The sequence below is a fragment of the Panthera tigris genome, chromosome D2 (genome assembly GCF_018350195.1).
Source record: "Panthera tigris isolate Pti1 chromosome D2, P.tigris_Pti1_mat1.1, whole genome shotgun sequence".
Classification (NCBI taxonomy): domain Eukaryota; kingdom Metazoa; phylum Chordata; class Mammalia; order Carnivora; family Felidae; genus Panthera; species Panthera tigris.
In genome coordinates, this window is record NC_056670.1 from 3555139 (window position 1) to 3580192 (window position 25054).

The 25054-nt window shown below is 39.8% G+C and overlaps 1 protein-coding gene across 1 annotated transcript in view; it reads left to right on the top strand.

Moving 5' to 3' along the window:
- Positions 1 to 25054, top strand: part of PCDH15 (protocadherin related 15) — an 833394-nt gene that overhangs the window by 691397 nt on the left and 116943 nt on the right. Inside the window, 2 exon segments of the mRNA XM_042960326.1 lie at positions 2321 to 2430; positions 3815 to 3955. Coding sequence (XP_042816260.1) covers positions 2321 to 2430; positions 3815 to 3955 — 251 coding nt within the window.

Genomic DNA, 25054 nt, shown 5'->3' on the forward strand with positions numbered 1-25054 from the left:
CCTTCATCCAATCCAGCAAGGGAGGGAGTCAGAGCCTACAATCTACATTCTTATGTAATGGAATCACTGGGGTGACAACTCATTTTCTTTGCCTTGTTCTGTTGATTCACATCCAGCCACAGCCTGACTGTCGGGTGAGACAAGAACCATACACAAAGGAAGGAATACCAGGGGGAGCGATCGTTGAGGTCCATTTTGGAGACGATCGTGTTTCCATGACTCTCTGATTTTAGTCCTTTCCAGGTGTTTGACCTCACACACACCATGGTCAATCACTAAGCAATGGGACAAACAGCAAATCATTTTAAAGTCTCCTTTATCATCTGAAATATCCTACGAAAGTGTCATACAAAAGCCCCATCAAAACCAGCCTTTGGGTCGCTTTGGTAAATATCTCCTTTTTGTCTCCATTCAAATTACCAGAGGCATCTTTATCTCACTAAACTGACACTGTGCCCACATGTACATAAATTGCTCATAGAATGTAATTGTGTTATCCCAGATATCTTATTTTACAAGTATCTGCCTCGGCAAATGTCTCCTTTTCTAACCTAAACAACTTCCTTTTTAATTAGTGGGAACATTTTTGGTTGGAGATGATAGAAATCCTAGATAAAAGACAATGTGTTTCAGCGGCTGAAATGATGAACTCACCTCATGTTAAGTATAGCAGCATTTAGAATACTAGTCCAAGGGATCTATTTCCAGCCTGTGGTTATTTCATTTGTGCTGGTATCATGATCAACAAGAACCTTCTCACAGGGTAACATCAAAAAACATGAAAATTCTTGCAAACATTTTTTTCTAGCACTTAAAATAAAATTTATGGGCAAGACTGCCATTGGTTTTACAGGAGACATGAACACTGAGCAAAGGAGAAAAAGTACCCTCAGTGGCCAGAGGTGGATAATGAGTCTATCCATACACCCTGGGGCCTGGGGAGACCTTACCCCAACCACGTATACTGGGTATGGAGGAGGTGTTGTTGTCCAAAGTGACATTTGGATACTGTAACAAAAGAAGGCGAGAACAAAATACATGTGTACATACATACTTTATCATTTTCATTAAAAGTTATATAGGTTAGTGTTTATTTAGCCAAAAAAAAAACATAGGTCTTGAACGTATACTGAATATATATGGTCCCCCATTAAGGGTTAAAGCATCTGTAAAGGAGATCACTTTATTTACATTTAGGTCACGTAACTGAGCATATGGACTAAAGGGGCAAAGAGCTCAGCAATCTGGACATGTTTATAAAGGGTGGGATAGAATTAATTTTCCGGAATGTTATTATAGTTCAGGATTTGTTATCAAAGAGCTCAGTGACAGCACAGGGTAACCACACAGTGTAATCCAGATGAGAAGAATTGAGAGCATGGAGAAAAAAATAAGCAGTGATATTAGAAGAGTAAGTATCCTAAGAAAAAGTCATGTGGAAGAAATGACAGCAGGGTTCATCTTGTCAGCTGGAGGAAAGAAAGATGAGGAAGGTTACAGAAGTTGCATTGGCTAGACCACAGAAAGATTCAGAGATGCTGTCCAAACCTCTCGGTTGCCAATTTTTTTTTTTTAATCTGTTGGATCTGGGTAGTATAAATACCTGTGTTTTATAAAAGCGAGATTATTTTCATTAACTTACGATTAAAGCTAGGATAGCCTAGTTAGAGTAACCGATATTGTAAAATAAAATGGAGAATTTGAGAATCAGTTGTGTTGTTGGAAATGTAGATTGGAAATTAAGTGAATAATCCCAACACTGAGGGCATCACATGGCTGCAGTTGAGTGAAATAAGCGAGTTCAAGAGAAAGGTGAGTTTTGTGACACCATCCGTTCAAATACTCTTAGAACCGTTAGAACTTCCCGGTCGAGCAAGAATAAGGGCTAGAAAGAGTCATCTGGAAGCTATTTGCTTAAGTTTGCTAACGTCAACAACACAAGAGCAACATTACACTTTAGCAAGTTGAGGGAGCAGATCAGAACCGCTTGCTTTCAGTTCAGAAGGTACCGTAGAGAAACAAGTAGAGAGAATTTTGTAGGATGTTTGGCAGATAATAAAATAGTATCTGAAATTAAATTTTATCCCAAATTAAAAATAATGCAGGTGACATGGCATTCGTAACCGAGATCATTTGCATCATTTTGAACCCAGTTTCTTAGGGCTGGCGTCTCAATGTGGGACTACCGTGAAAACTTCAGAAAATGTATTATTCAAATAAACGCACAGACACACTTAAACTAACACATTGTATTATTGAATTCCAAACTCTGTCTTGACAAATGGACTGTAAAAAATGAATCATCTTCTAAAACCTGCAGACCCCCTCCAGTGAGCGAACTTGCTGCCAGAGGCACAACAGTTGGTGTCATTTCTGCAGCGGCCATCAATCAGAGTATCGTGTACTCCATTGTCTCAGGAAACGAAGAGGGTGAGTGGATCCTCAGTCTCTGTTTTCGCCATAAACTAACAAACTGGGCTCTGAGATTCATTTTGGATTGAATTACTACTTACCCCATTTTTCTAATAAAATCCTCTCCAACTTAAAAGTAATTGGTATATTTGGGGTGCCTTGGGGGGGGGCTCAGTCGGTTAAACGTCTGACTACGGCTCAGGTCATGATCTCGCAGTTCGTGCGTTCAAGCCCCGCTTTGGGCTCAGAGCCTGGAGCCTGCTTTGGATTCTGTGCCTCTCTCTCTCTCTCTCTCTGTCTCTCTCTTTCTCTTTCTTCCCCTCCCCCGCTTGTGCTTCCTGTTGTCTACCTGTTGTCCTGTTTTTCTCTTTTGATAAACTGGACGGCCAGGCATGTCGTAAGCGGTCAGGAAAGAGTCAATATACATGTAGTAAGTACATAAAGATTCAATATTAAATATTTATATGAATGAATATAAATAAATGCCGTTAAGCAATTTTCAAGGAAATTCTAAGTGTTTCAATGACCAACCATTAACTAGAAATTGCTCTCCCTGCAGCCAATGCTCACATCTTACTTTTCTTGCTGCCTTTCTTCTTTGTTCCCACTGTGCTGTTATGCCCCCTCCCTAAATATCACCAAAGTCTAATGCCCCCTAGGATGTGGAGGACCATCCAAATCTACTGTGACTGATTGAGTGTGCAGTGCTTCCCAAATGTAATTGACTGATGAGACATTGATTTCCAGGAGAATCTCAAAGTAACTGGAAAATCAGGGTATTCACGTAGGGATGCACTGATGATAATCTAAAGTTTGTGAAAGCCTCCTGTCACTTTCACGTATTACGTATTACATTTATTTATTTTTGAAAAACAGAGTGTGAGTGAGGGAGGCTCAGAGAGAGAGGGAGACACAGAATCAGAAGCAAGTTCCAGGCTCTGAGCTGTCAGCACAGAGCCCGATGCAGGGCTCGAACCCATGTACCGTGAGATCATGACCTGAGCCCAAGGCAGAGGTTTAACCGACAGAGCCACCCAGGCACCCCTCACACATTACTCTTGTTACAAGAAGTGATTTAGGGGCACCTGGGTGGCTCAGTTGGTTAAGCATCCGGCACTTGATTTCAATTCAGGTCATAATGTCACAGTTCATGAGATCGAGCCCTGCACTAGGCTCCGTGCTGACAGCATGGGGCCTGCCTGAGAGTTTCTCTCTCTCTCTCTCTCTCTCTCTCTCTCTCTCTCTCTCTCTCTCTCTCTCCACCCCTCCCCCACTCACTTTCTCAAAAATACACTTTAAAAAAAAAGAAGTGCTTTTAAAATCACAGGGCTTTTAAAGCGACTTTTTAATTTTCCTCTTATAGTGTGAAGGAAATGATCAAGAAGCTGTGTTTTAACTGCAGGTCTGTTTGGAATCCACAACATCACGGGTGTTATCTATGTCAATGCCCCTCTGGATTATGAGACAAGAACGAGCTATGTGCTTCGCGTCCAGGCTGATTCCCTGGAAGTGGTCCTCGCCAATCTCCGAGTTCCTTCGAAAAGTGAGTCATGTTACTTCGGCACTTTTAAGAATTTTGGGGTGCTTCTGCTCATTTCCTAATGAAATACACATGTCTGAAAGTTATCAGGGGAGAGCTTGGGAGACCATCAGCACTTAGGGCTGACTCCACATCCACTTCAGCCACTGAGGCAGGACGGTACAAGGAGCGATTTCGTACTCCTGAAATATCAAGGCAATAACATGCCATCTCCAGATTTTGTATACGCTATTGTTAGAATAACCTTTATTCTCAGTCTCACTGTAAGACTGGTAAACTCTCTGGAATGTACTGTTAACGGGAGGGGATTGTTCAACATTCTCTGAATTGTGTGGCTTCTTGTACTTACGGATTTTCTTAAGTGCAGAGGAAAATGTGGAAAATGCATCTTCAAACAGTGACTAACATATATTGTAAATTATGCATGGCGTGATATTTAACTCACGTCCATTTCTAGGAGATGAAAATTATTATTCCTATTTTACGAAGACAAGATAAGAAAAGGTTAAGCGACTTTTCTAAAAATGACACTGCAGGTAAATGAAAACCTGGAGATTGAAGCTCACATCTTTTCACTCCAAAATCTTTCTCCCGCACCTGTCTGTGGGATGCACAGGAGAGCAAGTAAAGCCAATTTGTGAAGGGACCCAGCAGAGGTTCTGGGAGATGTTACTAATAACGAGAGAAAGGCTGGTCTTTTCCATCCACACAGGTACTACTCCTTTGCACTTCAGGGAGTTCATCTTTTTATAATCACACCAACTTTTTTTAACAGTATAGAAGACCAGAGAAAAATCTAATCTAACCATTGGTAGAACAGAGGCCCAGAGAGAGGGTGAAATGGGACTCTGAAACAGTGACCTTTGGCTCCAGGTCCTTCCCGTGCTGGTGCTCCTTCAATCAGCATCTGTAGGCTCTTTCCATAATTTGGCTATTGTTGAAAGTGCTGCTGTAAACACTGGGGTATGAGTGCCCCTATGCATCAGCACTCCTGTATCCCTTGGGTAAATTACGGAAAGAGCCTAAATGTCCATCAACTGATGAATGGATAAAGAAATTGTGGTTTATATACACAATGGAATACTACTTGGCAATGGGAAAGAATGAAATATGGCCTTTTGTAGCAATGTGGATGGAACTGGAGAGTGTTATTCTAAGTGAAATAAGTCAGTCAGAGAAAGACAGATACTGTATGTTTTCACTCTTATGTGGATCCTGAGAAACTTAACAGAAGACCATGGGGGAGGGGAAGGGAAAAAAAAGAGAGGGAGGGAGACAAACCATAAGAGACTCTTAAAAACTGAGAATAAACTGAGGATTGATGGGGGGTGGAAGGGAGGGGAAGGTGGGTGATGGGCATTGAGGAGGGCACCTGTTGGGATGAGCACTGGGTGTTGTATGGAAACCAGTTTGACAATAAATTTCATATTAAAAAAAAAGGAAAAATAAATCAACCTCTGTAGAAGGGGGAGCAGGGAAAAGGAAGAGTGAGTGAGAGGCCCCAGCAGGATGCAGGTGCCAGAGGGAGAGAGCTCCAGGCAGTGTGAGAAAGGAGACCAGGCCATGTGCCCTCCAATCTCCTCTTCCAGGTCAGTAGTGGATGGTCATGACAATAATGACTCCTGATCTAGGTAGAGAGCTGCACCTTGCTCGTAAAGGTACAACCAAGTCATTTGAAAAAAAAATCAGATTATACAGGGTGTACCTTTGGAATTAAAGAAATTAAGTTGTGTTCAGTGATTATTCATCACTTGCATAATCAAATTGTTTAAAAATAGCAGGCCAGGGGCACTTGGGTGGCTCAGTCGGTTAAGCATCCGACCAGCTCAGGTCATGATCTCACTATTTGTGAGTTTGAGCCCCTCATGGGGCTCTGTGCTGAACTCAGAGCCTGGAGCCTGCTTCGGATTCTGTGTCTCCCTCTCTCTTTCTGACCCTCCCCTGCTTACAGTCTGTCTCTCTCTCTTTCAAAAATAAACACTAAAAAAATTTTAAATAGCAGACCAGTTTCTTCAGTTTTTAAAATCTTTAAGCTGCAGGCAATTATATTTTTATAAAATATAGAGGAAGCTTCAAATTGTCAACTGAATTGTCTGAACCAGGAGTCAAAAAGAGTGGTTCTAAATTATATAATGTAAACTACATTCTTGCAACTAAGAAAAATATGAAAGCTATTTGAAAACTGTATTTGCCATCTTTATTTGAAAAAAAAAAAAGAAACAGATTTAGAAAGAAAAACCTAAATATATAGGTCGTCGAACTTGGCAGTTTTCAAGAAACAGCTCCAAATTCTCGGAATAAAGACAAAGCGATAACTTTTATGTGAGTGTGTTACAACTAGTTCTCGTTACTTTAATGTAAACCTAAGGCTAATAAAAATTTAGCTAATGTACCCATTAGTGTTCTTACACGTGCCCAAGTTTGCCTGTAGAACTGAGACCAGTTATCAGGTTCCTGAATTAGCCTCTCAGAAGTGAATGAAGTCTAAAAGCTAAATGTTGGTTTGTTTAATGCCTGATGCTTTTAATACTGTTACTAACATTTCGTGACTGACCTCTGCCTCGTGAGTCTGTAATACAAACTCGTATATTTAAATCACTGTTTCACTTATTAATGACTCTTAATGGCCTATAATCAACCTCTAGTTCATTAGCTATGCAAAAATAAGAACATTATGTAAATTAGGTTAATTAATTAATGGTCTAAAGGTTTATCCCTGCTTTAGAAGTAGCTGTCCCGTGGTCTTCAGCCATATGTCATATGAATAAAGTAATAAAGAAGGGAGATTTGATTCATTAAAGAAGTATTTTATCATAATTCCTTTACCAAGAATTTATTAATGAAATCATTTGCAAAGTAAGTTTTATGACTATGCTGTAACTGAACTTAATATTTAAATGCAATTTCATATTTAAAGTAGGACCATTTCAGAACTCATTTCATAATTTTGACCCTAGGAATATTGGAAACATGCTAATCTTTTACTGCAGACATTTCAAACATACATAAAATTCCAGAGAGGATTATAATGACTCTCCAAGTGGCGACTACCCAAGTTCATTACCAAGTCCCCAGAAATGCTCTCACCCACTCCCTCCCTTATTATATTGAAGCAGGTCAGACACACAATATTTCATCCACAAAATATCTCAATATGTGTCTCTTAAAAATAAGGACCCAAAACTTAATCATAATACCATTATTACTCTCCCAAAATTAATAAAAGTCCCTCCATATCATTGAATATCCAGTCAATATTCATATTAAAGAATTACTCATATCAGAATCCTAATGTATTAGATCCATCTATTATGATTGGTTGAAAAGGGTTTTAAGTGTCTCTGTTAAAATATAGGCTTCACCACCACCACCTGATTTGACTCCCTCTGATGTTTATTTGTTCAAGATTTCGGGGGCGCCTGGGCAGCTCGGTGAGTTGAGTGTCAGACTTCAGCTCAGGTCATGATCTCATGGCTCGTGAGTTAGAGCCCCATGTCAGGCTCTGCTCTGACAGCAGGGATCCTGCTTGGGATTCTGTCTCTCTCCCAATCTCTCTGCCCTCCTTGGCTCATGCTGTCTCTCTATCAAAATAAATAAACATTCAAAGGAAAAGAAACCAGATTTCTGAAGAGTGGGTTTCAACTATTGAATCTTTAAGGGGCCACTTCAGATCTTGTTCTGTCTCCTTTATTTCCTGTAAAATGGTAGTGAGAGCTAGAGGCCCTGTTTGATTAACTGTTTTCTGGGTTTTTTGGGTTTTTTTTTTTTTTGTTTTTTTGTTTTTTTTTTGGTTTTTAACAAATGAATTGTAGGCAATATTCACTGCTTCCTTAAAGAGGCACAGCAGTCCCTGTGACTCTCCTGATGGTTACAACCCTGATAGTCATTTCCTATCCATTCCTTCCTTCCATTTCTTCTGCATTTATTAGCCAGATATTTCCATAAAGAGAAACTTCTCCATATCAAATATTTAATCACCCCAACATCCTCCTCCTGTAGGAAAGACAGGGAAAAAAAATGTTTGATTCTTCCCTTTTATTTCTTGGTTTTCAAAATAATGCACTGATTCACTCTCCTACTCCAAATGTGACCGCTGCAATAACAAATGTTTTGGGTTTTATGGGCCATATGGTCTCTGTTGAACTACTCAGTTCTGTTGCAGCTTGAAAGAAGGAGAGACAGTATGTAAACAAAATGGCGGCTGTACTCCAACAAAATTCTACCTGTCCAACCAGGCTGTGGCTGGACTTGACCTTTGTTGTAACTCTTACTTTTACTTTACATAATCCACTTGGCCTCCCCCTCTTCTGTCTGTGTATCTCCTCCTGTGAGCAATGCTTCTGTTTCATCCACTTCCTTTTCCCACATCTCTAATCTGAAGAAATACTGTTTTATCCCTGTTAATAAGATAATCAGTCATTGAACTGTCTACAGTTTATCCTGTAATAGACTCCTCAGAGTAGGATTATAAGAACGGCATTTCCTATATCTTTGTGCATTAATGACAGTTTATCTATGGACCTGGAAATTGAATGTAATTTGATTAGATATAAAAGCCTCAAATCATATTCTTTTCATTGGTCTTAAATATTTCACTCCGGATTTTTCTTCCATGGAGTATTACTGTCAAAAAGAATAATGACAAACTTTTTTTTTCCCAAGTGAGTGTTTGTCTTATTTCTGAATTTCCAAGGAATTTACTCTTTTTCTTTAAAGTTCAGTAGTTTTATTGGAATGTGTCTTGCAATTGGCTATTTTGAGTCATTTTCTACATATATACATAGCATATGCATTCAACTCTTATTTCAGAAAACATTTCAATTCTAATTTTTAAAATATTTTTGTTTCACTAACTCGGTTTTCATCATAGGAGACCCCTACTATATAAATGATGAATATTCTCCTATCTTTTATATCCCTTTATCTCATATCTCATTAATATCTCTCTTAATTACATTTAAATATTTTTAAGATTTTAATTTGAGTTTTTCTAAAGTCTGATACACATTTTCCTTTCACGGTTTCTGTTTTTTCCTAAATAATTTTAGTTTGTTTCAACATACTACAGTACAGCTTGAATATTTTTTCAAATGCCTTGATGTTTTAAAAGCTATTATTTTGCTCACTGTTCTTTTTTTCCTTGTGGGCTTTAAACATAGCCTTTTTCAAGTTTTCATGTTTAAGTGAAATTAGATTCTCCATACTTTTAAAAGAGGTAAATGGGCTAAGATAGCTTTGCTAGCCCTAGAATATTATTTCAGATATTTTCACAAAGTGATAAAGAAAACATTATCCTTCTACTTTTAGAAATATGCTTGCCTTTTCTGTTTGTTTGTTTTTTTTTAATGTTGATTATTTTTGAGACAGGGAGTGTAAGCCAGGGAGTGGCAGAGGATCCGAAGTGGGCACCAAGCTGTCAGCACGGAGCCCAATTTGGGGCTCCAACTCTCCACCATGAGATCGTGAGCTGAGCCCAAGAAGTTGGAGGTGTAACCGACTGAGCCGCCCAGGCCCCCTTAGACATCTGCTTGCTTTTAACTGCATTCCCACATTCACTGAAGAAACTTTCTCTCTCTTTTTTTCCCCTCTTTTGCCCTCATTGTCGCCGCCCTGCTCAGTTTCTATTTTGCTCTCAGTGTTTTCTCCTTTCTCGTCAGCGTGGAGGCTGCCCCTTTGCTTTTATGTTGCTGTAGTCACCTTTCCATTTCACTGGCTCCCACGACGGCAGAAATGTTTGGCCTTCCCTCCACCTCCTTAAAAACAGGTGCCGTTTTCACACTTGCTGGTAAGGCAGAGAACTTGATAATGCGGAGAGCTGTTTTCTCTGCTCATCTTCTGTGGTTTGGAGCTTAGCTTGTTGCCATATTTAGCTGGGGATATTATCTGTTTTTGGTGTGATTGCTAGGATATTACTCTAATTACATAAACGTGAAGGTGAGGAGACTTGGTGTCGGAGGACTCCCACAAAAACAACTCTCCATGTTAATAATTTAGTTCCATGGCTGTTGATACAGAGACTCCTGGGTCACAACGTTAGGACCTCAGTGCTCAGGATGAAAGTACCAGCTGGAAGATCAGCATAGAGGTCGGCATACAGTGCGGGTCCCAGAGCTCCAGACCCCACAGGCAGGTGCAAGGCCAGGGAAGAGGGCACTGGGTGGAGGGCATGGCGGGGAAGCAACAGGAGCTCGGAGATGCAGCCACTTTTATAGCAAACAACAGCGGTCTTCCTAGAAAGGGGGACCAGGGAAATTGCTGGACCATGCAACGCGTGTCTGCAAGACAGCATCTCACTTCTCAGAATTGCCAACCGCATAAAGAGTTCTGTGCCCCGGTGGGGGAAAAAGCCCAGGGCATCACAGTGTTGGCACAATCAGCATGACACATGGAGGCTGAAGATCCTACCCCCCCCCCCCCGCCCCGCCCCGCCGCCCAGGGAATTCTGTCCCCAGGACTTGACCATCCAAATCCCGATCTCTTTTTAATGAGGCATGATTCAGGAGGATTGAAATATTACATTTCACCTTAATCATCTTCTTCAGATCCCTAAATGCACATTTTAATCCAAGGATATTTGAAATGATTGTTGAATCAGTGGAATTGTTTCACGGTCGATGGATTTTGGAGAATGAGAGCTCTGGGACCCTCTGCAGCTTTCATACTGTGCTAGCTGATACCCAGTTTAGGATTCGGTTTTTACTCACATGCTTTAGATTTCCCATATAGGGCTTCTAGATATATTTTCCTTTTCTTTTTTTTTTTTTTTTTTTTAATTTTTTTTTCAACGTTTTTTATTTATTTTTGGGACAGAGAGAGACAGAGCATGAACGGGGGAGGGGCAGAGAGAGAGGGAGACACAGAATCGGAAACAGGCTCCAGGCTCCGAGCCATCAGCCCAGAGCCTGACGCGGGGCTCGAACTCACAGACCGCGAGATCGTGACCTGGCTGAAGTCGGACGCTTAACCGACTGCGCCACCCAGGCGCCCCTATATTTTCCTTTTCTTAACTGCTTTTATCATTAAACCCCACTAATTATACTGGGAAGTTGTAATACATATATGATCAAATGAATGATGTATAGAAGAATCCAAATTAACAGAAAGCATTTTTAAAGAGCAAATTTTCCAAGAATAGAAAAATAAACATGAAAAGAAAGGGTCTAGTTCATTAGCTTACTGCTAAAGTAAAAGTAGGTGACACAAATTGTATCCCAATAAGCCACACATATGATAGGTTCCTCTCTTTTTCCCACAACTTCCTATTTAACAAACTGTGGGATTAACGTATCACTGACTAGTCTAGGACGTAGAGAGAATTGTTTGTCTTTGAGGGCTAGGCCATCCCACTGCCTTGATGGTGATTATTAGTATTTATAATATGCCAGGCATTATAATAGGGTTTTAGGGCACAGAGATATTGAAATGAAGTTGCTATTTCCAAAATCCTTTTTCCCATTGCCAGACAGACCATGCACCATGCACCATGCAATGACTACACTATTAGGGATCCAGTGGCTGCTGGGGATCCCAGCACAACATAGCACAAAAGAATGAACAGCTAATGTGTGGGATAATCGAGAAGTCTTTTCAGAGGGATTGATCTGTGAGCTGTATCCTAAAGAATGAGCAGAAGAGATTTGAAAGGATACCTCCAAACACTACTAGTGAGCATGTATTAGAAATGATGACGGAGCGCCTGGGTGGCTCAGCTGGTTGAGCGTAGGACTCTTGGTTTCTGATCGTCTCATGAGCTCACAGTCCAGGAGATCAAGCCCCGCCTTGGGCTCTGTGCCCACAGCGTGGAGCCTGCTTGGGCTCCCTCTCTCGATGCCCCTCCGGTGCTTGTGCTCTTGCTTCCTCTCTGTCTCTCAAAATAAATAAACTTAAGGAAGAAGAAATAAAGAAATGAAAAGAAGATAACTCTTAAATTGGAAGTTTGGAAAACAGTACCAAGATAGGGGCGCCTGGGTGGCTCAGTCAGTTGAGCATCCGACTTTGGCTCAGGTCATGATCTCATGGTCCGTGAGTTCAAGCCCTGCATCGGGCTCTGCGCTGACAGCTCAGAGCCTGGATCCTGCTTTGCATTCTGTGTCTCCTTCTGTCTGCCCCCCTCTCCTCTGAAAAATAAATATAGCATTATTTTTTTTTTTTTAAGTACCAAGATACAATTGACCTAAAATGACCAAGAGACGTGCAGGAAATAGATACAGATTGTCAAAGATATGTAAGATAAAAACAAACAGATCAGTAGTTTACCACTCTATAAACCCTTACTCCCAAGGAGAATAAAAATGATCAAGTGAATGGGGAGTTAGAAAGGACTTTATCTGAAATATTCCTTTGGGGGAAAAAGGTTGTAAAATTTTGTTTGTGTGCCGTTCCCAATACATCCATCCCCAGAAAAGGGGATGTGAGAGTAGGAAGTCTTCGATCTCAAGTGTATAACGTTAGTGACGAGGAAGAACACATGAGTCCATGTCCCAGAGCTGTCAGCGAGGGACTGGAGTGCCGATAGCTGTGAGGACAGCTGGCAGGGTAGAGCTGTGGCCACATGAGGACGAGCCTGTGCTTGTGGGATGACGCAGGCAGAGAACCGGTGAATGTGGTCCAGATCTGGGACACCGACGAACGCTAGCTTTTGTCGAAGTACAGAACAATCACCTGGACGACGGCAAAAAGCAAAAAGCAGAATGTGGAAATGGACTGCCGCCTCCGTCTAAAGGGACAAGACAGAGCCAACTGAAATGCATGTCCCAAGCCCGGGTGCTTGCAGAGGGCACGCCCGTGCTCAGAGCGCCCCGCCACCACGTCTGCTTGAAACACAGGTCCGGCCCCAGGGGGTCTGACCATCTCACAACAGCAGTGTTGAAGTGGGAACCTTCCTGCCTCCCTTACCAACCTTTCCTCCTCAGCCACCAGGGCCGGAGTGTTATGACACAGCAGCCAGAGAACAGTGACGAGGCTGATTAGTAAGGAAAAAAGAAGTCTCTTGGGGCACCTGGGCGGCTCAGTGGGATGAGCACCTGACTTTTGATTTCAGCTCAGGTCGGATCTCACGGTTTGTGAGTTCGAGACCTGCGTCAGGTTTAGCACTGTCAGTGCAGAGCCTGCTTGGAATTCTCTCCCTCTCTCTCTGTCCCTCCACTTCTCTCTCTCTCTGTCTCTCTCTCTCTCTCTTTCTCTCTCTCTAACTAAATAAATACATAAGCTTAAAAACATAATAATTTTAAAAAGTCTCTTACAACCTCTTCCCCAAAGGCAGGAGACTCTCCAGGATCATATCTCAACTGGGGAGGAAGAAAATTTTACCTTTAAATTAAATTTGAAGTATTGATTAATTTATTGAACTAGGTTACTTTTTTTAATGTTTATTTATTTTTGAGAGATGGAGACAGAGCCTGAGCAGGGAAGGGGCAGAGAGAGAGGGAGACACAGAATCTGAAGCAGGCTCTAGGCTCCAAGCTGTCAGCACAGAGACTGATGTGGGGCTCGAACTCATGAACCATGAGATCATGACCTGAGCGAAGTCAGATGCTTAACCGACTGAGCCACCCAGGTGCCCCTGAACTAGATTATTTTTAACTTAACCATGATTATAGTACTTTCTTTTTTTTTATTTTATTTTTTATTTTTTTTTAATTTACATCCAAATTAGTTAGCATATAGTGCAACAATGACTTCAGGAATGGATTCCTTAGTGCCCCTTACCCATTTATCCCATCCCTCCTCCCACAACCCCTCCTGTATAATACTTTCTGTTAATTAAAAATGTTTGCTTTTTTTTAGTATCAGGAGTAGCCTGAGCTTTTGTTCAGCTACAGGAAAAAGGCTGCCCCAAAATCAGTAGGATGAAAGGAAGAGCAGAAAAGACAAAATAGACTTTTATAGTTGTATTCTTTATGTCCATGTGAAGCGTACCATTTCGCCATGGCTGGAGAACAGAATATAGTTTAAACATTTTTTAAATTGTTTTTGAACGTTTATTTATTTTTGAGAGACACAGAGTACAAGCAGGGGAGGGGTAGAGAGAGAGGGAGACACAGAATCCGAAGGAGGCTCCAGGCTCTGAGCTGTCAGCACAGAGCCCGATGCGGGGCTCGAACTCATGGAGTGTGAGATCAGACCTGAGCCAAAGTCAGACGCTTGACCGCCTGAACCACCCAGATGCCCTTAAGCATTTTTAATGAATTTAAACTACTGGAGGATAGGGATTTTTGTCTGATTATTGCAACATTCCAGGAGCCTAAAGGCATAGCAGAAAAATATAGTCAGTAAAGTTTTACCCAGTAAATGAGCAAGTCTGGAAAAAGAAGGCTGGATTATGAAGGGATTTGGCTATGAGGCTAATGGTATGCACCCATACAACCCACCCATTATCCCCATTTAGTTCTCTTCTGCTGGCCCCATTCTCTCAGGTCTCCATATTTTCCTGCTTGCCTCTCGTATTGAGCATTATTTTTGTTCAAATAAGTGTCTTCATTTCGTGAAAGAAAGACAATCATGAAGGTATTCATGTTTTTCATGTTATTTCAAAATTCTGAGCCCCCTTTTGTGCCTACGTTCTCCGTCTCCGCAGACCAGCTCGGTCTCTCCTGTCTTTTCAGGATGGAACGTCACTGTTCCCAGAGAGACCCCGAGGGTCCTGCGTCCAGAACACATTCCACGGACACTTATGTCAGTATTCCTGCCACTGAGTCATCGCCATGTGTTTATCCTGATGTAGAGAAAGAACTCTAATATGCACCTTTATAACTAGCTCCTAGCTGGATAGTTTGATTTGTGGGATTCCACAACTGAAATGCAATTTTTCTTTTATGGTAAAGTTATAATTATCTTTAAGTGTGGAAGGAAAAAAAAAAGCAGCTTTTTATAAATGTAGCCTTGTGTTGTGATTCAATAGCTGGCCTTTCAATCAGGAATAAATGACAGGACAATTAAGATAAACCTTAAATGGGTGATAAAACAACTCAAATGCTATTGATTTCATTTTATAGTTTTGCTTCAGGGTACATGCTTGTAATACATTTCATTTCCTTGGCTTTTCTGGTTCTAAACAGAAGGTCTGTGACAAGTAATGCTAATGACTCTTTACCCGTGATTGACCGACTCACAAAGCATTCCTCATGCAAGTTGGGTGACAACATCGTAGCATCTCACACGTTATTTTCAGTCCTGAAATCCCAGATATGTTCCAGGTCTTATACTTGTTCAACAAATATATAACCATGAGTTTAGAAACTATATTCATATACTTTACTAATTTCAAACTTGGAGATTACATTATGAAAACTAATACCGTTATATCCTTTATTGTATTTTTGTCGCTAACATTCTAGGTATCTTCTATAAACACACAGTTAAAACAATTACATTCTAATGAAACAAAGCTTTATCTGTCCAAGAAAACAACTGAATAGTGCAAAATATCTTTGCTTGGAAAAACAATTTTAAAAATTCTTATTAAATTTTATTAATACATTTTGGAAACCAAGTGCATTCACACAATATTCTTCCATTGACCCCAAAAGTTATTTGTTGAACCCATGACAAAGATTGTTATCAACCCTTCTAAATAGAGTGCAGATTATAATACATGTTTCTTCACATGTATTATGAAGAAAAAGTCCTGTTTCATGAGGAAATCATTTTATATCCCTTCCATGGTCAAATAAAACTAAAATACTTAAAAGGGTCTAGGAATGAATAAAATTGTTCTCCTTAACTTATACCTAAGATTAAGCCCCAGGGCCTAAAGACAGGTGATACAATTTCTTTATTCTTGGGGACTTCTATTTAATTAATATAGTTAATAATTTAATTTTTTCCTTGCCCTTTCAAGCAGAATTTAAATTGAGTTTTGAATGGAGCCCATTTAGTGATTCACAAATATTTTTGCAAACTTGAATTCTGTTTCTGAGAGCAACAATCATTCCATTAATAATAAAGCCCCAAACTATGCAATAGAAACTCTATACCTTTTGCTTCAAAAAACTCCCGTTTCAATAGAGGCAAACTAAGCTCCAGCAAATGCTCATGAAACTATGCACAGCAGAAGTGAGATCTGTTAAATCGTAGATATTACAGAAGTAGCAGCATTTCCAGAAATGGAAAACAGAAACAACTCTCTGGATAACATAAGTATAAAATTTATCTTGCCTATTACAAGTACAGGGGAAATTATCAGAATTTTTGTGTTGAATACCTTGATTCCTCATATTGTTGATGAGTATATCCATTGGCCCTCTACCCGCTGTTGTTACACGACCAAGGTCCGCTATTCTCTGTAGAGTAAGGCAGCACAAGTCTTTTTCCTATTTTGCTAAAGATTTGGATAGCTATTACATCATTGTATTTATTTTTATCCCTTATAACAAATAGAAAGTGAACATTCTTTTCTCTTACTGACATGTTCTACTTTGACCAGTCTTAACAAGCTGACAAACTTACTGACAGGTTATTTTTAGAAAGAAAAACAGTTGCCCACTAACTAGACAAAAATAAATTTCAGCATTATGTTTAAGTAGTAAAAAGTATGGGGGAAAGTGCCATGCAGAAGGAATATAAGGAGGGTGAATTTTCAGAAGTTTTCATTGTCTCTCCTTGAAGGGGTTCTCCATACTGCTTAGCATTTCCTAGGTCACTGCATTCTTAATTTCCATATTGACTGAGTTCTTCCCCCTTTCTCTCAAGGAATTGCTACACCTTGTGGTTTTCGGTTACACCGTTCCCTGGTCCAAAATGTACTTCTGTCATTGTTTTCTGGACCTAATCATTTTACAAGGCTCATTTTACAGCTCTTCTCATGTTTTACCTTTCCTTAATCACCCAGGGCCCCTATCAAGTGAGGAACAAATACATCCGGCCTGTCAGTTTTCAAAGACAAGGATGTGATATCCTGGTGCCTCAGTTTCCATCACAGAGACAACTCCGAGAATATAAAGTTTGAGATGGATCCTAGATAAAGTTTGAGAAGGATCCTAAAGGAGACAATAGTATGGATGACAGTCTGGAGGAGATCAATTTCAGGGGAAAATAGTGAATACTTTTTTGTGCAATGGAGAATTTGCCTGGTTAACTATATTTGATGCCATGTGCTAACATTTTCTATCGGAAAAACCACTCTTGTGTTTTCTATTGCTCTACTCAACTTTGCCTTGTTGACATCTATTATTTATATTAACAGTAACATTGTACTTAACTCTTAGATCTTGTTATGACTGACTTTGGCCAACATTTATGTCATTCTTACATGGAATAACTAATAGAGCCATAATATTATTATTATTCTCAGTGATTGTGACTTGTTAAGCATATGAAGTGACAATAGAATATTAGATATATGGCAAAATAACAGAATCTAGTGCATTCCAAAATAAAAGCTGTGAATTCATACACAGTATGGGCTACAGAATACTATGCTATTTTTATCCTGAAATCAGGTGTCACTTACCTTCGATTACATGACATGGATTGGTAAGTTTTTGTGGTTCCTCTTGTAATTATATTATTCTTTGACTGACACTAGTGTCCATAATTAGAATTACGTAGTCAAGGTAATTTATATTAAAGACATAAAAACTTGGCCTATAATTCTTATTTCATTATACAGGAAAGATGTGTACCTTATTTTTAAGAATGATATCCTAATTTGTGCTAATAGACACATCAAGAGATATGTAAGAACAAAGGAAGCCAAGAAATTATATATGTGGGTGTGGGGGGGGGAGTGTGTGGGTATAGTTATATACCTAAATATGATATACACTTTCACAGTTTATATATATATATACATATATATATATATACATATATATATACATATATATATACATATATATATGTATATATATATATCATTATATAAATATACATACACACACACACACATATATATATATTTTCAAACACACTAATACATTTTAAGTTCTTGTTTTACTTACAGCAGCTATGATCCTTTTGTTTTCTGAAACACATCTAATATGATTAGGTTTCCTGTCACCTGGCCCCAGAAATATCTAATGTTAGAGGGATCATGATAAAACCGTACATTAAACAACTATGTTGAGTACTTGAAAGGCATAAGCATTTTTTCTAAATGCTGTAAGGGGATAAGTGCCTATAAAGGGAGATCATGGTCTTCAAAGGGTCTCCCTTCCCGTGGAGAAACCATGTTGTGCAAGTATAAAAACACGTAGTAGCACCAAGAAAGTATGTGGCCAATTGATGTGAGAGAGGCATAGACATCCATGGTTTGAGTTTAAACAGAATAAATCACTGTGGTAGACTAAATCATTTATAGATTAAGCTGGGAAATGAAAGATTTAGCTAAAGCAATACCTGGTTTTGTCTGCTAATCCATTCTGTTAGGGTAAGTGGAGAAAAGGAAGGACAGAGGACTGAGAGAGGAAATTGGAAGGAAAAGCTGGGGGAAGGGATTTACAAGGTGAGTCCAGAGGACAGTGACCAGCATAGTGGTAGCAGAGAGTTAATGAGAAGAGAAATGGGAAGCAGAAAAGTATAGGAAAAATCAGAAAGCCGTGTTCAAAATATGCACAGTCCAGGAGTACCTGGGGCGGGGTGGGGGGGACGCTCAGTCATTTAAGCCTCTGACTTTGGCTCAGGCCATGATCTCTCAGTTCGTGAGTTCAAGCCCCTCGTTGGGCTCTGTGCTGACAGCTCAGAGCCTGGAACCTGCTTTGGATTCTGTGTCTCCCTCTCTCTCTGCCCCTCCCCAGCTCATGTTCTGTCTCTCTCTCTGTCTCTCAAAAATGAATAGTTAAAAAAAAATTAAAGGTACATGTATAAATATACAGAAGAAGATTTATTATAAGGGGTTGGCTCACATGATCTTGGAGACTGAGAAGCCCCATGATCACCTGTGTGAAGGCTGGAGGCCTAGGAGAGCTGGTGGTGTGGTTCCAGTCCAAACCCAAAGGCCCGAGAACCAACAGAGCTAATGATAAAGGTGTAACCTGCGGTGTGAGTCTGGAGGTCTAAGGACCAGGAGAACCAATGTCTGAAGAAGAAGGATGACCCAGCTCAAGCATAGAGCAACTTCATCCTTCCTCCATCTTTTTCTACTGTTCAGCCTCAGCAGATTGGATCATGTCCACCCGCACTGGGGAGGGTGATCTTCTGTACCTGGTCTGCTGGTTCAAATCTCAAAACATCCTCACAGATGCACTCAGAAAGAATGTGTTACCAGCTATCTGGGCTTCTCTTAGTTTAGTCAAGTTTGACACATAAAATTAACGCTCACCAGTCAGCGAGTTGGGGAAAATGTAGGGCATATGTAAGAGAGAAGTTGATAGAGGGCGCCTGGGTGGCTCAGTTGGTTGGGCATCCAACTTCAGCTCAGGTCATGATCTCACAGTCTGTGCGTTCCAGCCCCATGTCGGTCTCTGTGCTGACAGCTCAAAGCCTGGAGCCTGCTTCAGATTCTGTGTCTCCCTCTCTCTCTGCCCCTCCCCTGCTAATGCCCTGTCTCTCTCTGTCTCAAAAATAAATAAAAACATACAAAAATTTCTTTAATAAAAAAAAAGAGAGAAGTTGATAGGACTTGATGACTGACCATAAATAGAAAGAAAAAAATCAAGGATCATCTTATATTTTTGATCCTGGGCAACATAAATTATATCTAGAAAGTAGTTGGAAATAAGAAACTGAACTTCTGAAGGATGTTCAAGACTTGGCTTATAGATTTTGGAAGATGTCATATAGAATGGGTTGCTTAGGCCAAGGGATTATTATGCCAAGGATCACTGGCATCACATGGTATAAATGTTAATGAGGTTTAACTGGGAAAATCAGGCAGAAAGGGATCAAAGAGAAAAAGCATCTGTCTAGCTTCTGTAACCCTCAGAAAGAACTTTAGTCCGCACATACTTGAACACACCATAAAAGGAGCTAAAATCAGTGGACTCATAATGGTTTGGTTCTCCATATTTAAAGAGAACTTAAAAAATGAGGATAAGGAAAAATTCATTGACCACTTTACAGTGGAGCTTCCTGGTCAAGGAAATAAGCCTTAACACAAGGGGGCTGATGAAGCCAACCAGCCTGTACCAGGGAGAGGCAGTCAGGATCCATTAAACCATCCCAGAGCCAATGACCTTGTTACTTATTAATCTGCCAGAAGAGGAGAACTGATGAGCCCTCAGGGCCCTCTGACCTTGTCTCTGTGAGGGACAGGCAGGAGATAAGAGCAGCAAAAGACTAAATTTGAGGGAAGCCCTTCATTTAGTGAATGAGAGAAAAGAACAGCCAATTGAAGAGGCCGAGAAAAGAGGAGTAAAATTTGTGTAATAATGGCCTGTTATGCAAAGGACAGAAGGATGGTAAAAACATCAAACTTCACAGATATTCAAGAAAATTTGAAGGTGAAGAAATTATGATGGATGACACTTAGCTGACCCATGCAGACACTGTGGTTCATGTCAAATAAATAGAGAAGGCTTGTTCATGGAAGAAGACAGGGAAATCATAGTAGATAAAGGATTTCTTGGTTTTATCAGCACAATAGACACAATTCATGTATTCAACAGTCCCTGATTTTATTAATTTTATATATTTATGAGCATGCCTTTCAGTTTAATTTATGTATTATGTGTATTAAAAAGCCAATGCTGAGAATGTAAGGTTTCAGAGATAAAAAGCTTAAATATAATCTGTCTTTCTTCTTCATCATACTCAAAATGCAAGTCTAGTAGTCCATTTTCTTACAAAGCTAATTCATTCTTTATCCCCAGGAACTTTTGTAAGTTCAGTTAATCAATCTTGTCCCTTCTCAGTCTTCATATCTTATACCTAATTAGTCCCATACATAACATATTAAAAATAATTATAGACAAACAATTCAAAGGAAATCATTATTTTCAATGTTGTCACTTTTAATTTTTAAAGTCTGTTCCAGTTAGTAATTTACAACATATGCTTGCTTCAAGATTCTGTAATAGATATTCCTATATGTATGTTTTATTAAAATGCACAAGTCAGTTAGATACTCTAACCTGTCCAGGAGCTTAATTACACTTATGAAAGATTCATATTAGCTGATATTCCATAAATGCTGAGATCTGCATGAAACTAAAACATCAGAGGCAAAGAGGAATTCTGTAAAAAATATTTATTAAGGAAAATGTTATAACTCATAATTTATCAATGAAACCATTCAAAATCCAGATTACTTCGGGGTGCCTGGGTGGTTCAGTCAGTTGAGTGTCTGACTTTGGCTCAGATCACGATTTCATCATCAGTTTGTGAGTTTGATCCCCCAGTCAGGCTCTCTGCTGTCAGCCCAGAGCCCGCTTCAGATCCTCTGTCCTTCCCCTCTTGTGGACTCTCTCTTTTTCTCAAAAATAAATAAATGCACAAAAAATAGCCTTAACAGAACAGCAGACAAAAGACAGATTCCTAAAAATCTAGAAGAATGAATTGTTTAAGGTCCCTAACTTTGTTATCAGACAGGCCTGAGTTCCATACACATGTCTGATCTTTACTAATATCTTTAAGCTTTAGAATCTTCAACACAATATCAGAATAAATATGTCTATTCCTTCTAAGCTGTTCGAGAATTTTAAACAAAATGATGTCTACAAAGTACTTAATTTATTAGAACATGGGAAACACCCGGTGGAAAAATCCATAGCAATTATTATCTCTATTGTTTTTATTATTGTCACTAGCTATGATATGTTTGAGTGACACTTAAACATTAGTAATAGCATGCTGAAAGTGCTTCGTCTTCTTTTATAGATCATTGTATATAGAGATTCCACATTTCTCTGTAAGTTCTCCATGTAACCAGTGGTTGTAGGTTGTGACATATTAGAAATGTAGTCAGGCCATCTTTTGGCATTTTTAGATTTGAATACTCTTATCTTGATAGATAAATTGATAATGTATGTACAAAAAACTAAAACTGTCAACATTTTCCCAAAAAGACTGGTGGAATTAATGCCTTTTGGTAACTTCAAAGAAAAGATCCAAACGTTTTGTTTAGGTAGGAAGTTATAGTCCCCATTCTCTGAGGTAGACTAAGTTTTTCCCACCAAATGTACCTGGGATGCTTCTTTGGTTAGAAGCAACAGGGACCTCCTCTGACTGACTTATATTAAAAGGAACTTACCAGAAGAGTACTTGGTGGCTTGCATAATCATTGGAGAATCTGGATAGGATCCAAGGAAGGACAAAATACAAGATACGCTTTGGCAATTTTGGTCAGAAACTCAGAGCACTGCTTTTTTGGACACCTTGGATCACGAACCTTCAAGCAAATGGCAGTCAGCTCAAAGGAAAGAATCTGATGAATCTGGGTTGAGACAGGTAACTTTGAACATGGGTAGGGTGCAGAGCACTGAACAAGGCACAAGGCATATGGAGCTATAGTAACTCGAGGGCAAAAAGATGGAGTTCTACGTCTAAAATAAGGGAGGAAGGGATGTTGAGCAGATATATATATATATATATTTAAAAAAATCTACTTTTTCAAATATCAATTTAGGACCAAAATGAGGTTGAGTGAGATGCTTAGGTAGGCAGTGTGGGAACAGTCACATATTATTTGAAAGTTATAGCGCTAGATTTCACTTTCTGTCATAATGAAAATCTAATTTTCATTTTTACTGGGACTGATGCTTGAAAGTTTAAGTAGCTGATTACTTGAACTTTTGATAGTTTACAAGTTTATGTTGCTTCAAAACATTATGTTTTCCTCTTAGAAGTTTTGGAAGAGATTAAAGATAATGCTTGCATTTAATGACATATTGCAGGAACTGTGAACCCCTATTTGACAAGTGTTCATTAAGTACTTTCTAAGGACTAAAATTAGCTTGTTCGTTGCACTAAATAGTTGTTGTTAAATTGCTTCTAAAATTTCTGCGACATCCTGATTATTAATATGTTGTGTACCAGATGACTAATGAGTGAAGCCAAGATCTACGGATAAAGAGTAATTAGATTATGTTTTGCAAGGTCACCTTCCTCTTTGCTCTTTTGTTAAGTGTTCACAAGTAAATCACAAATGCCTGGGGAAATACCATCTCAGAGACAAACAAGCAAACAAGTAAACAAATTCATTTTATTTTAGGGGGAAAATAGATGCTTGATCAGCATCTGCCAGAGCCTGTCGGTGCAGAAAGAGTAGAGGTGCACACAGTTTCTCTACAGGGTCCTCAGATAGAAGACATGCCATTTGGGGAAGGGCACACAAAGGAACCAATGAAGTTTATTTCAAGACTTTTCATCTCTGTGAACATTATGCTGTTCATAATTTGTTTTCCCTTTCCCCTTTCAACATATCGAACCTTAACTTTCTCTTAATTATAAAAGTGTTATCATGCCATAAAATGAGGGAAAATATATAAAGAAGAAAATAATCTATGATGCTACACTTCTGAATCTTTATAAATTTGCATATTTTCTCTCAGTCATTTTTCTTGTAGTTACACACACACACACACACACACACACACACACAGAAATTTTGATCATGCATTCTCTGTTTAGAATCTCTAGCTTTGTATTGCCACTTAGTGTTACATCAAAAATATTTTCATGTCATTAAATACTCTTCAAGAAACACCATTTTAATGGTTGTTTAATATTATTCCATATGGACATACCATGATTTATTTACCTCTTTCCATGTTACTGAACATCTAGTTTATTTTGCAAGTGGCATTTGGAAGAAGTCATTGCTCTTTTTTTTTTTTAATTTTTAAATTTTTTATTTATTTTTGAGAGAGAGACAGAGTGCAAGCAGGGCGGTGGGGGGCAGAGAGAGAGGTAGACACAGAATCCGAAGCAGGCTCCAGGCTCTGAGCTATCAGCACAGAGCCCGGCGCAGGGCTCAAACCCACAAACTGTAAGATCATGACCTGAGCCGAAGTCAGACACTTAACTGACGAAGCCACCCAGGTGCCCCAGAAGTCATTGCTCTTAACCTGAGATCCTTAGAACCTAGGACTGTCCTAAAATTAAAAATCATTAGTCAGATTCCCAAGAGTCCTTTTTATGGAGACACGGTCCATCATTTCCTCCCAAATTTTCGAAACTTTATTTATACCAGAGGAGGATAAATCTAGCTGTAAGTTATAGCAGCAAATGCTATACATTGGAAGTCTTTATTTTTCTTTCTAAATGACTTATACCAATGAAGTAAATTTGCTAGTATCCTAACAGGTGCTATGTATCCTAACACACCTCTCCTGTGTGTTTCTCGTTCACTCTCTTGCTACCTGCACACATGCAACACCTCTGACATCAGGCATGTGGGCTCACCGCTCTGGAGACTCTCTGCAGCACCAGCTGGATGTCCTATAGTTCAGTTACATTCTCACACCCACCAGCCTTGGTGTAGACCCCACAGACCCCACAAGTGAAGCTCGGTCCCACAAGACTGCCTCCCACTTGAGATGCCAACTGAAAATAGCAGGTCCTGGGGTGCCCGGGTGGCTCGGTCGGTTAAGATCCCAACTCCCGATTTCAGCTCAGGTCATGACCTCGCAGTTTGTGAGATCGAGCCCTGCATGGGCTCTGCACTGACAACATGGAGCCTGCTTGGGATTCTCTCTCTCCCCCTCTCTCTGCCCCTCCCTCACTTGTGCTTTCTCTCTCTCTCTCTCTCTCTCTCTCTCTCAAATAAATAAATAAACATTAAAAAAAAATAAAATAGTAGGTCCTCAGGTTACCCACAACTTCTGTCAGGCTTGGTTACGAACAGGAGGTTCCCATGATTCCCCATTGTTTCAATCAGTCACTGTAACAGCTCACAGAACTCAGGGAAACAGGTAGGTTTACAATAAAGCACATGATAAAGGACGCACGTGAAGGGGCAGATGAAGAGATACAGAGGGCGGGGTCTGAAAGGGTCTCAGTGCAAGGGCTTCTGTCCCCATGGCGTTCAGGTACACCACCCACCGGGAAGGTAGCTGTACCCACCACCTGGAAGCTCTCCAAACCGCAGATTATGGGGATTTTATGGAGACTTCGTCGCGTAAAAGGCATGATCAGCTATTAATTCCATTTCCAGCCCCATTGCCCTCCCCAGACAATGGGCAGTGAGCCTGCAGCTTCCAAGCTTCTAATCAGGGCTTGGTCTTC